Source organism: Halichoerus grypus, chromosome 5 (assembly GCF_964656455.1).
Source record: "Halichoerus grypus chromosome 5, mHalGry1.hap1.1, whole genome shotgun sequence".
In the NCBI taxonomy this organism is placed as follows: Eukaryota; Metazoa; Chordata; class Mammalia; order Carnivora; family Phocidae; genus Halichoerus; species Halichoerus grypus.
The window spans coordinates 63,967,632-63,981,889 of record NC_135716.1 but is presented as its reverse complement, the minus strand read 5'-3'; the positions used below and the strand labels follow the sequence as shown (position 1 = coordinate 63,981,889).

General features: G+C 34.0%; 1 protein-coding gene across 2 annotated transcripts in view; it reads left to right on the top strand.

The window, feature by feature from the left end:
* Positions 1 to 14,258, top strand: part of CSPP1 (centrosome and spindle pole associated protein 1) — a 252,250-nt gene that overhangs the window by 138,552 nt on the left and 99,440 nt on the right. For both annotated transcript variants that reach the window (XM_078072319.1, XM_078072320.1), the window contains 2 exons: positions 9,037 to 9,135; positions 10,280 to 10,347. In XM_078072319.1, coding sequence (XP_077928445.1) covers positions 9,037 to 9,135; positions 10,280 to 10,347 — 167 coding nt within the window. The remainder of the gene's footprint in view (positions 1 to 9,036; positions 9,136 to 10,279; positions 10,348 to 14,258) is intronic.

Sequence of the window (14,258 nt, the reverse complement as noted above, 5' to 3'; positions counted from 1 at the left end):
GCACTTGGGTTGCTTGGCTATTGTAAGTAATATTGCAATAAACATAGAGGTGCAGGTATCTTTTCAAATTAGGGTTTTCATTTTCTTTGATTAAATACCCAGTAGTGGAATTACTGGATCATATGGTATATCTATTTTTAATATTCTGAGCCATCTCCATACTGTTTTCCATAGTGGCTACACCAGTTTACATTCCCAGCACAGTGTACAGGAGTTCCTTTTCCTCCACAGCCTGACTAGCACTTATTATTTTTTGTCTTTTTGATACTAGCCATTCTTGTGGTGTGATGTGATATCTCATTGTGGTTTTCATTTGCATTTCCCTGATGGTTAGTGATGTTGAGCATCTTTTAATGTGTCTGTTGGCCATTTGTTCGTCTCTTTGGAAAAATGACTGCTCAGGTCCTCTACTTGTTTTCTAATCAGATTATTTGCTTTTTGGTTTGAATTATATGAGTTCTTTATATGTTCTGGAAATTAACCCCTTATTGGATGAATCATTTGCAGATATCTCCAGTAGATGTTTTGTTGATGGTTTCCTTTTTGTACAAAAGCATTTTATTTTGGTGTGGTCCTGATAGCTTTTGTTTCCCTTACCTTAAGAGACATATCCATAAATATGTTGCTAAGGCTGATGTCCAAGAGACTGCTATGTTTCCTCTTAGGAGTTTTATGGTTTCAGGTCTCATGTTTAGGTCTTCAATCCATTTTGAGTTTATTTTTATGTATGGTGTAAGAAAGTGGTTCAATTTTATTTTTTGACATGTAGCTGTCCAGTATTCCCAGCACCATTTGTTGAAGAAATGTCTTTTTCCCCATTGTAGATTCTTGCCTCCTTGATCATAGATTAATTGACTTTGTAAAGTGTGGGTATATTTCTGGGGTCTCTGTTCAGTTCCTTTGATCCATATGTCTATTTTTGTGCCAGCACCATACTGTTTTGATTACTATAGCTTTGTAGTACTATCTTGAATTTTGGATTGTGATGCTTCTAGCTTTGTTATTCTTTCTCAAGATTGCTTTGGCTATTCAGAGTCTTTTGTGGCTTGGTACAAATTTTAGGATTATTTGTTTAAATTCTGTGATAAATGCTTTTCGTATTTTGGTAGGAATTGCATTGAATCTGTAGATTGCTCTGGGCAGTTGGGACATTTTAAAAAATATTATTTTTTCCAGTGCATTACTGTGGAATATCTTTCTATTTGTGTCATCTTCACTTTCTTTCATCAGAGTCTTATAGTTTTCACACTATAGGTCTTTCACCTCCTTGGTTAAATTTATTCCTAGGGCTTTATTCTTCTTTTTTTGATGCAATTGTAAATGGGACTAAAATTTTTTTTTCTCTCTGCTACTTTATTATTGGTGTATAGAAATGCAGCAGATTTCTGTATATTTTTCTTTTTTTTAAAAAAATTTTTTATTCATTTGCTAGAGAGAGAGTGGGAGAGAGAGAAAGAGAGACTGCGCACAAGCAGGGGGAGTGGCAGGTAGAGGGAGAAGCAGACTCCCTGCTGAGCAAGGAGTCCGATGTGGGACTCAATTCCAGGACCCTGGGATCATGACCTGAGCTGAAGGCAGACGTTTAACCAACTGAGACACCCAGGCATCCCAAATTTTCTTCTTTTTTTAAAGATTTTATTTATTTGACAGCACACAAGCAGGGGGGAGTAGGAGAGGGGAAAGCAGACCCTCTGCTGAGCATGGAGCCTGATGTGGGGCTCAATCCCAGGACCCTGGGGTCATGACCTGAGCTGAAGGCAGATGCTTAACCGACTGAGCCAGCCAGTATATTAATTTTCTATCCTGCAGCATTACTGAATTCATTTATTAGTTTTAATAGTTTTTTGGTGGAGTCTTTAGGACTTCCTGTATATAGTTTTGTGTCCTCTGCAAATAGTGAAAGTTTTATTTCTTCCTTACCAGTTTGGATGCTTTTTATTTCTTTTTCTTATCTAAGTGCTATGACTTGTACTTCCAGTGCAGTGTTGAATAACAGTGCTAAGAGTGGACATTCTTGTCGTTTTCCTGATCTTAGAGGAAAAGCTCTCAGTTTTTCACCATGGAGTATGATGTTAAGTGTGTGTTTTTCATATATGGCCTTTATTATGATGAACCTACTTTGTTGAGTTTTTATCATAAGTGGATGTTGTATTTTGTCACAGGCTTTTTCTGAATCTGTTGAGGTGATCATATGGTTTTTATCCTTCATTTTGTTAATGTGATGTATCACGTTGATTGTTTTGCATATATTGAACCATCCTTGCATTCCTAGACTAAATCCCAGTTGATTGTAATGAATGATTCTTAATGTATTGTTGAATTTGTTTGCTAATATTTTGTTGAGCATTTTTGCATCTATGTTCATCAGGGATTTTGCCTGTAGGTTTGTGGGTGTTTTTTTTTTTTTTTCTTTTTTGTAGTGTCTTTGTTAGGTTTTGGTTATCAGGGTAATCCTGGCCTCATTGAGAGAATTTGGAACTTTTCCTTCCTCTTCTATTTTTTGGAATAGTTTGAGAAGAACTCTTCTTTAAATATTTGGTAGAATTCACTTGGAAAGCCATGCTGTCCTGGACTTCTGTTTGTTGGAAGTTTTTTGATTGCAGTTTAATTTCATTATTAGTAATTGGTCTGTTCAGATTTTGTCTTCCTGATTCAGTTTTGGGAGATTATATGATCTGGGGATTTATCCATTTCTTCTAGATTGTCCCAATTTTTGGCATATACTTTTTCACAGTAGTCTCTTATAATTCTCTGTATGTTTGTTGTGTCAGTTGTTACTTCTCTTTCATTTCTGAATTTATTTATTTAAGTCCTTTCTCTCTTTTCTTGATGAGTCTGGCTAAAGGTTTATTAATTTTGTTTTGTTTATTGATCCTTTCTATTGGTTTTTTTTAGTCTCCATTTCATTTATTTCTGCTCTGATCTTTGTTAATATTTTTCTTTCTGCAGACTTTGGGTTTCATTTGTTATTTTTCTAGTTCCTTTAAGTATAAGGTTAGATTATTCAAGTTTTTTGTTTGTTTGTTTGTTTCTGGAGGTAGGCCTTTGAAATGCTCTTAGAACTTTCACTATGTCCTAAAGATTTTGGACTATTGTGCTTTCCTTTTCATATTTCTCCATGTGTTTTGGATTTCTCTCTCATTTCTTCATTGACCCATTGCTTGGTACAATGTTGTTTAGCCTCCACATTTGTTGTGTTTGCTTACTTGCTTTCTCTCTTTTTCTTTCTTTTTTCCCCTTGTAATTGGTTTCTGGTTTCATGCTGTTGTGGCTGGAAAGGATGCTTGATAGGATTTCAGGCTTCTTAAATTCATTCTGACTTGTTTTGTGGCCTAGCATATGATCTATCCTGTGGAATGTTTCATGTGCACTTGAAAAGAATGTGTATTCTGCTGTATTTGGATGGAATGTTCTTTATATATCTGTTAAATACATCTAGTGTAATGTGTCATTCAAAGCCACTGTTTTCTTACTGATTTTCTGTCTGGATGATATCCATTGATGTAAGTGGGGTGTTAAAGTCCTCTACTATTATTATATTACTATCAATTTCTCTCTTTATGCTTGTTAATATTTGCTTTATGTACTTAGGTGATCCTATGTTGGCTGCATAGATATTTATAATTGTTAATCTCTCGATGGATTAATCCCTTTATCATTATGTAATGCTCTTCCTTGCTTTTTGTCTAAACATTTATTCGTGGTATATTGTAATCTTAACCCAAAGTTCTTGATAAAAAATAATTATAACTGATTGTGAGAAGTACAAAATTAATTTTCCTTCATTTTTGTGAGTTTCTCTTTTTCTCTTTTTTTCTTCTAAAAGTCAGCATGTGATAAATTCCAGTTTTGATTTTAAACAATTTTGAGTTTTATATTTTTGGTCTTACTTTTTTTCTAATTACCCCATAAACAATTTCATGTATGATAATGTATTTGTTAATGAACTATTTTGCCCACTTTAAATATGGGAAAGCTAAAGCCCAGGAATGATGTTATACTTCTGAGCTCATCATTAATCACTGACCAGTGTTTTTAAATAATTAACAAGGTAGTTAACATTTTGCTTTACACTTGCATTCTTTGTGTATGCGTGTGTGTTTATGTGTTATTTATTTATAAATATTTACAGTTTGACTAAAGTTTATGTTTTAGGAGCTTTTAGAAGTTGAATATAATGGTGTATTTCATAGTACTTTGATTTGTAGGTTCTTTTTAAATGTGGTCATCCTAGTCTTTATTATTTATTAACTTGACCTGTAGAAGTTAATATATTACTTTACTGTGTTTACTTGATAACCAATGTTAATGAGTAAAAGAAACTTTTAGCTTTAAAAAATGCTTTTTAAAAGTTTTTATGTGATTAATGCAGTTACCACTTCCATTCTCTTTAACTCTTGATATTTGTTAGTTTGTAATCTTAAGAGTTATTTAATAAAATTCTGAAATAACATTCCATCTGAAATTAGAATCTGTATGTTAGCCACATAGATGAGCCACATGCTTACTTAGTGTGGGACATTCTAAGAAATGTGCATGCTTAATATGTAAAATGTAAAAGAAGAAAAATGGCTCATTAGAACTTGAGTTATTTAATACTGCTTTTTTTCTAATACATAGTAATTTTCATTTATTTCTGGAAGGGCCTCTGTAATACTAGCTTTTTTCTCCATTTTAAAGATGGGCTTGGTATTAGAAAAACACTGTTACTGAATTAAAGCAAATATAATTGTGAAACAACTGAAAACAGTGAGAAAAATGGTGATCCACGGCTAACAGCTCAGTATTTTTCTTTTAACATCTAGGAGAGTACCTCTAATAGCAGAATTCATTCACATTAGAGAAATTCTTAATATGAAAACAAGGTGATGTAACCATTTTATGAATTAGATGATTTTTTTTAAGTAAGGAGGAATTTGGTTCTTCCTTGCTGTGAGCTTTATGAATCTAGGACCAACAGATGGTAAATTTTATTTTTATGATGTGGTATTCTTGATAGCATAAACATTGTAAATTTATTTCTGAAGTAGTTTGATTCTATGGTTTGTTAAGGAAAAAAGATAAGTTATTCATTATCACTTAGGAGTTCATTTATATTTAAATTAGCTGGAAAAACCTATGCTTTTAGAGAATTTGCTTTTCTTCTGTAAGAGAATAATTTTTTTGGAAGTTAGACACAGTGTTAATTTTTAGAATAAACTTGGCCTCTAGCCTATAGCTGGTTTCTTTGGGCAGTGAGGTTTGAATCTAATTAAAGTTACTGACCCATGTCTTCCAGGAAATAGAGATAGAGAAAAAGCTTTTTCCATTTAACATATCTGTAACTTTTTTTTTTCTTTTGATAGGATGGTGAAACCATTTACAGTTATTTTATTACTTCAGTTAAATCTGATTTGGTATGTCAAAGAAAGCAAATTCTTTTTTGCGGTTGTCTCTTTCTGACAAAACCAGTGGATTGAGGTGTGGTAAGCGAATCTATGGATTTAAAGCCATAGAATATTGGGATAGATTGGTTCTGGGTCTCAGGGATAGTTTTAATCTGGTACTGACTTTATAGTTAAACAGAAAGGACTTCTCAGGGACAAACTGGACCCAAGTTGAACTCCTGGACTTTCATTAGAATCAGGTTGTTAGACATTTAGTGAGTTCATTACTTTTGGCTATTACCATTTGTTGGTCTCCCTTAATGTTGGGACGATTGAAGAGATGAGATAGAAATGATGAAAACACTATTGGCTCTCATCAATTCCTGTCTTCCTGGAGAACTTCATTTCTCAGTAAAGGCTTCTTTCTTTCTTTTTTTTTATTTTTTAAAGAGACAGAGCAAACAAGTGTGTGTGGGGTCGAGGGAGGGGCAGAGGGAGAGAAAGAATCTTAAGCAGCACAGAGCCCACTGCAGGACTCGATCTCACGACCTAGAGATCATGACCTGAGCCAAAATCAAGAGTTGGGCGCTTAACTGACTGAGCCACCCAGGCACCCCTCAGTAAAGGTTTCTAAAATAAATTGTAAGACCACCATAACAGTTGTTAAAGTGAACTAACAGGGATAGTTAATAGTGATTAAATGCTAAATTTATTAGAAATACGAAAAAAAGTTCAATAAATGAAGGAAATTCCATTATAATTATGGGGATATTTTAATAAGAAATAAGGTAGTTTACTTGCCATCCTGTAATTTGGCTTCACGGCTTGTTGCGTTCCCCTCTAGTTTTTTTGCTTTTGTTTTTAATATAATAGTAAACTTAAAAAAATGTTTATGGACTCTGTAAATAGTAATTTTCCATTGATTTAACAAAGTAAGCATAGTCATATCATGAGTCATTCCATAAAATTAAATAGGATGCCTTAAGATTTTATTTTATCCTTTTTAGTGAAATGTTTATCTCTCCTTTTCTTTGGCCTCTTAAACATTTCTCTAGTCTTGATTTTATTGTGACAAGATTTTGATTTTTATCAGTGACAAGAGGGGACTTTTATAGTTTTGTTAATGAATTTTTTTCCTTTAGTGAAAGGGTATACCTGAAGCTGTATTCCCTATGAGGGGTTCGTTAGGAAATCTTTGTGATTTTACTATAGAATTTAGCAATGAGACCTTGACTTTACACATAATAATTTCTTAAATTTCTTTAATTTAGAATGGACTTTGAAAATGACCTTTTGTGTTTATGGTGCTTACTTTATTACAACAGCTTTATATACTGAAGAACCTATAAAACATTTTTTAATACAGATGCTTTGGATATAGCATACTTTGGGTACAACTGCATAAAGATAAGCTAGAATTGCAAGTCTAAATGTTTGCTTTTAGAGAACTTAACTGAAAATGCAGAAAGTCACACACTCTTGGATAAATTTTAGAAAGAATTTTTGTATATAATAAGTAGCCTTTAATTCTGGTTTAATCACAAGATACGTTTTTAAAAATATAACTTTAATTTAAATGTAACTTTAAGTTTCTCCGGATTTGAAAACTTTGATTTGTTGAGGCACCACTTTACCACATCAACACATTTACTTTTGTCTGTTGGGTCATAGGAGACCACCCCCAGGTTTGGTGATTCATCAGGAGGACTCATAAGACTTCCTGTATATATAGTTATATTCCTGGGTATGATTCATTACAGTGAAAGGATACAAAGTAAAATCAGCAAAGGAAAAAGGGGCTTGGACAAAGTCTGAAGGCAAGCTGGCACAGGTTTCCAAGAGTTCTGTCCTAGGGGATTCACATAGGACATGCTTAATTCCTCCAGCATTGAATTGTGACAACATGGGTGAAATGTTGTCTACCAGGAAAGGTCATTAGAGAGTCAGTGCCCAGTGTTTTTATTGGGGGCTGGTCACATAGGCACCCTTTTTTGAGGATATATGAAAATTCTGAACTTCTTGAAGGAAAGCAGATGTTCAGCAAAAACTATATTGTTTGTATAAACAGTTTAGGTACAGTGAGGACTCTTTATCAGTCCTGGGAATGGTAGGAACCCCCCCCCCAAAAAAAATCTATGTTCCCAGGTGCCAGCCAAGGGCCCGCCTTCCAAATAGGTATTTCTAAGGATAGGCAATTTTAGGCCTGTGCTGTTAACTCTTTCCTGCTCATGCATATTTAATATAGACAAGTATAACTAAATCTGGTTGCTTGGCATTATTAATTACAAATTTGAATTTGAGTTTATATTTACCAGTTCTTTAAGTGGTAGAAATAGGGAATGAGAGACACTAAACTGATGTGTCAGTTTAAAACAGAGATTTGAGCACATAGGTTTTAGATACAAAACCAGCTCTGTTTTGATAAATTGAAATAAGTTGACATTCCTTTTTGAAAGGGCTTGTGGAGGGTTCTGTTGTTCTAGATATGGATAAAAAATTGAAGCTATTTTATGTGTCATGCCAGGTCAGATATGGTGAAGGTTACAATTCTGGATAGTCTTTTCTCCACAGATAATATTGACAGTGGCTTGTGTGATGGACACAAATGAGGAAAGACTTCTGTGCTAGCTCTGTGGAGAATGAGAAGTTTTTCTTCTAAAAATTGCCATTTTTCATAATGTGAAAATGAAATTCACCTACAATATTGAATAATACTTTAACAGCCATATTTCTCTCTAATAGTCCTTTTGAGAGAAAATATAGTTTTTTAACAGCCACATGAAGAAATATGACTTGTGAAATGCTGATTTTCATGGATGCTGATAAATGTTGGTGTGAAAAGTCATGTTGGTTTCTCTGGTATGAGGAATTATGCTAAAGAAATCAATGTTTGCCAAGTGGAAAAAAAAAAGATTAATTGAAAAAATTTTAAGATTATTTTCTGATAAGGATTTTTAAGGAAAAAAAAACAACAAACATTCTGATCTTTCTTTTTTGTTGTCCATGACCTTGTGAGTAAAGTGATCATTTTTACCAATGTATTAGACTATTTGTTTATAATGTTTTCCGTTTACCTGTTGCTAATATTTATTCTTTCATGTGATTTACAGTGTTAGCAAATGTTGTGCCTTGCCACATTTGGTTTAATTTACTGGTAAGACAGCTGCTATATTTTTAAGTTAAAAAGGTTTGTATATGCCGTGAAATAATTTCCAGAATCTATGAATTTTGTTTAAAAAAGAGATCTCATTGTGAAATTGTCAATAATCTTCATGAGGGCAAGGACCATGTTCATATACCCAGTGCCTAGGAAAAATAGTACTTGGCATGTAGTAGGTACTAATTAATTCTTTGAATTAAATGAATGATAAGAAAGTCTTAGTATATGCAGAGTTTTGAAATTAAAATTTTCTAGAAGTTATATTGAAATAATCTATAACCTTTTGTTTTAAAGACTATTGAATCTAAACTCTCAGTTTCTCTTATTAACCAGCAAATCATACTTGAATTAAATCTCCTTCAAATTAATTTTTGAATGTGTTTGCAGTAAAACTTCATTATAACTCTTTGTTCCCTTTAACATTTCTAATATCAAATGTAAAAACACCAAAGAGATATAAGAAGGTCCACTGTATGTGGAACAAGCTCTATAAGCTAATGTGTTTTTAAGGATGTACGGGAACAGACGAGGGGATGTACCTCCTATGGAGCAAGGTGGTGATGTCACAGAACAGTCAAACATACGCATTTCATCTGCTGGAAAGAAAAGGTATAGTATGTAATATAAATTCTGCCCTTCAGTCCTTACACTGTGAAACAGTACCTACTAAAACTGGCTTACTGAATAAGTAAAAAGGTATAGTATGTTAACAGCTCTCCTTATTTAATAAGAAAAGAATTAAAGGGAAAAAAGGAGGGGGGAGAGAATGGTGTTGAACGAGAATTTATAGTACTTGACAGCATTCTTTTGAACAGCAAGTTTTGATTATAAGTGTGCCAAGGTGTTCCAAATAAGTCCCTATAATTGTAAAGTATATATAAATTTGTTTGAAATAATGAAAGGAGAAATAAGCATGTAGTTTAATGGACTAAAAAATCAATAAAATAGAGTTACGGGAGTGATATAACTTAAGTGGAAATAAATTGAAAATATTCCTGCAATGTGAGTTTTCCTTTGGAAAAAAAAAAATTTATTTTCAGCTTATTGAGTAGGTAACTTTTATGCTTACTTTGTAGAATTAGTACTCATAATAATTCTGTCATGATGAAAAGAACAAATTATATGTACTTTATATTCATGTTCTCTTTCTGTTGATAGTTTTTATCATTTTGGTGGCTTTCTTATATTGTACAGAAGTATAAACGGTTCCGAATCTATAGTGTATATTGAAGATAATAATGTCATATATCAGGAAAGGTGTCTATTTTCTCTGAAGTAAAGTAATATATAGAAGTGCTTGAGATAAGATAATTTGCTGTTGGGTCTGATTAGGTTTCCTTTGAGGGAGTTGTCTTTTTTTCCCCCCCCTTATTTCTATATTTTAAGGAAGGAGTTTTTAAGAGATGATCTTTTTCAAATGTGTGAATGGGTATCTCCTTTCTCTTCTTTTTTTAGGATTTATGTGTATTAATATTCTTTTTCCTAACTGGATTAACTGTTCTTATGAAAAAGGGGTTTATTGGGACTCTGTGGAGCCATTGATGCAAGCTGAAGAAAACGGTTATATATTTATAGAGCGTGAATATATCGAGGTCCCACTGTATAAAGAGAAAAAATGCTATGATTTTACTCCGACTTTAAAAATAGTGTCCATAGTACTTTGAAAGGCCCATAACTCACACCTTCAATTTACTCTAAATTTTTGTTACCTGAAAATCATTTGGGTTCTAATTCTTTTTGTTTTTTGTTTTAGTGCTCGAGACAATGAACCATCCAAATCTAACCGAGAGATCTGTAGTCCTTTTGCAGGAATGCTCTTTGGTATGTACAAAACTTCCAGTTGATTAAACTTTTGCAGACTGTTACAGAAAAGGTCTTTAGTGAGAACTCAGTGTTGTCATTAATACTACTGTAACTAATAATAGAAAACTCTTATCTAGTGCTTACTTTGTGATAGACTCTATGCTAAACATTTAATGTGTATTGTATAGCTCCGATTATAATTTTAAAGTGGAATAACTTTATTTAGTGATGAGCTTTCTATAGATGATAAATGCAATATTAATTTCAGTAACTTTGTTGTAGTGTGACTATTTCTTATATTCTGTTTTAATATGCAATAGTTTTTCTTCATTCTTCTTCTTTTTCTTCTTTAGCTAGTATAGAACTGCCTTACATTTTAAGTTTATTTTCCCTGAACTAAACCTTTTTATCCCTTGGTAAACATCTTTCCTGTGTTTTTTCCAGGTAGTTTCTGAGAAGGTGTTTTGTTCAAATCATGATCATAATCCAGATTCTCTATTTATTTTATCAGAAATGAAGGTCACTGGTTAATATAAGAACGTTGATTTGCTACTTGTCATAATTTCAGAAACAGTGTGAAGAGAGAACCTTACTTATTTCCTATGTATAACTTTAAATAGAAAAGTGGTCTGTTTTCTGTGTAAAAACTTAGGAAAAAATGACCTGAAATTAGGTTTCAGGTGAAGTATGTGAGGAAATTGGATACAAGTTTAGATTCATTCAACCTGAAAGCAGTCAGTAATTTTAAATCTTGGCTTAGAGATATTTAATTGCATGATATTTTCAGATCTTTGTTTCCTTGAAATGGCTATTGTGAGAAAATAGGGCATAGCAACTAGAGTTTTATTTATTTTTTTTTTAAGATTTATTTATTGAGAGACAGGGAGAGAACACGATCAGAGCCTGATGTGGGACTCAATCCCAAGATCATGACCTGAGCCAAAATCAAGAGTCAGCTGCTCAACCAAGTCACCCAGGCGCCCCTAGAGTTTTATTCTAATGTAATGTCTTTAAGTGAGAATTTACCAGTTTAACCTATCAGTAAGTCAGAGTAAAGGCTTCATTCTTATGATGTATCTTGTTAAACATGAAAAATTGGAGAAATGGCTTTCTTTGTTCAGAGTCCCCTGACAAATAATTTTATCAATAAATGGATTACTCTACCCTAAAATTTTAAGCTTGAATGGCATAAATTTACCATTACTGCAATCCAGGAGTTATGGATGAATATTTGGTGAGATAATAGACTCTAATGCTTGGAATAAGCCATTTAAAGTCATTTAATCCAGTGATTTATCTCATGGGTTTTTTTTTTTTCCCCAGCCAATATGTGTATGGACCCACAGGGAACTCCAGAGGTAGCATTATCAGATTGTTATAAAATTCTTATTTCAATTGAACTGAAATTTGTCTTCCTATAATTTTGCCCCAAGGACCTAATTTGGAGCCTTTTGCTTTATTTTAAAAATTAAGACAATGACTACTTAGAGCAAAAATAACAATATATTGTGGGGTTTATAAAAGAATCATGGATTATTTAGAAGTACGCTTTTAAATTTTCAAGTATTTGGGGATTTTCCTCCTGTCTTTTTATTACTGACTGCTAGTTTAATTCCCATATGGTCTGAAAAAAGTTTGTATAATTTCAATTATTTCAAATTTGAATTTAAAAAATATTTTTAATGTCTCAGAATATAGTTTATCTTGGTGAATTTTTAGCTTGTAATTGAAAGAATGTGTATTGTATGGTTGTTGAATGTAGTGGTTTATAAATGTCAAGTAGATCAGTTGGTTGGTAGTGATGTTCATGTCTTGTGCATATTTAATGATTTTCAACTCTTCTACCACTTGTTTAGAAATAAGTTTTAAATTCTCTGACTACCTTGTTCTTAGTGTGGGGCCTGAGGTGCTGGAGGGATTTTCTTAGTGTGACTGCACCTCTTCAGTTTTCAGCAGGACCTGCTTGACTCTGACAGAGTGATTGCTGTTGCTTTTTCTTTGGTGCAAAGCTGATCCTCTGCATCTGGTTCTCAGAAATGAGTCTCTTTTAGTGTTCCTGATGCTTCCCAGAGTGGTAGCCAAACTCTTCCTTTGTGTTTGTGGAGGGTCTTGTGTGAGAATTTCCTGCCCTTCCCCTAACAGTAACAGGACCTCACCTTATATAAGTGCAGAATGCTGGGTCCAGCAGGTTTTCTGCTCTTCAACCAGTAGATTATGGCCATTGTTTTGTATGAAAGAAGGATCTGGAAGGCATGCAGTATTATTTGGCCTCAGAATGGTCCCTTTGTCTCATGTTGTCCTATCTCCAATTTCTATCATAAACATCTGATGGAGGTGGAGAAGTGAGTGTAAATTCCTCTTGTGTCTGGGTTTTCCGGAGAATCTACGTTGTTACTCTAGCCCACTGAAAGCCTTTAAGAATTCAACAACATTGCAGCTATTCCTACCTCCTTTTAAGGCAGCCACCTACTTCTCCATACTCTAGGAAAGGTAAAACAATTTGGATTATCCCTTCTCTCTTTGGATTGGTTTTTATAACTTTTGGAATTCACTTTATCTGGTTGCTTATAACCTCAACTCTGATGGACTTTTTAAAAGTTACAGTTTTATAGATGATGAGCTTTTTCTCCATTGTAGGGTTTGAGCAGTGTTTTGTTGTAGCTGTCTGCTAAGTAGAAGCAGAACTCCCCATTTTTTTAATATCAGCTTCGATTTCTTCCTCAATATGTTCCTATTTTTAAAAAATATGTATAATTTTTAATAAATCTTAAAAAAAAAAAGGTAGGGGGCGGACCTGGGTGGCTCAGTTAGTTGAATGGCTAACTCTTGGTTTTGGTTCAGGTCATGATCTCAGAGTGCTGGGATCAAGCCCTGTGTCAGGCTCCACGCTCAGATGGGGAGTCTCCTTGTGGATTCTCTCTCTTCCTCTCCCTCAACCCCTCCCCCTCCCCCTGCTTGAGAGTCTCCCTCTCTCTCTCTCTCTCTCAAATAAATAAATAAATAAATAAATAAATAAATCTATCTTTTAAAAATATACTTCTGTATTTTTAAGTTTTATTAAATCCAGTTGATTTTTTTAAAGTGAACTCCATGCCCAACATGAGGCTTGAACTGACGACCTCAAGGTGTCAATCAGGCTGTTTTTATTTGAATCTTGACTGGGGTAGAATCTCCTTCTAAGCCCATTCACATTATTGGCAGAATTCAATAACTAAGGGCCCTGGTTTCTTACTGGATGTTAAGTGGAGACTGCACACAGTTCTTAGAGGCCATCCATTGTTTCTTGCCATGTGGGCTTCCTTACCATGGCTGCTAACTTATGCCAGTAGGGAGAATCTTTAAACTCAGGGAGGGCTTTTGCCTGATTATATGAGGCCCACCCAAGATAATCTCCCTTTTGATTAATTCAGACTTGAATTTTGATCTGGAATTGGTACCCTAACCACATCAGCAAATTCCTTTCACCTTTGCCATATTCTGTTGGCTGGAAGCAAGTCATAGGTCCTGCCTTTACCCAAGGGGAGAGGTGTATACCGGGAATCAGCACCAGAAGGCAGGGAACATGGGGTCTGTCTTAGAATTTTGCCTACCACAGTCACATTTTTCTGATACTTAAGAACTAATCTTTTCTTATTTTAAGCTTTGCTAGGGACATCTTAGAGTAGCCTTCTTCATAGGGACAGTCCCTATTAGTATCAGATGACCTTTCTGGGGGTGTCTTCCTTGAATACCCTAGGAGACCACTGAGAACTCCTACAGCTGGCTGAAGCTGGAATTTCTCTCTATTTTGAGGATGTCCGAGAATTTTTCAGTTTGTGTTCTCCATAGCTTTTTGTCCAGCCTAATGGAATTTTATCCTGCCCATTTATAGACAGTGCACAGTAAAGTCTGAAGGGTCCCTGCCACAGATTTTTTTTTTTTTTTAAGTA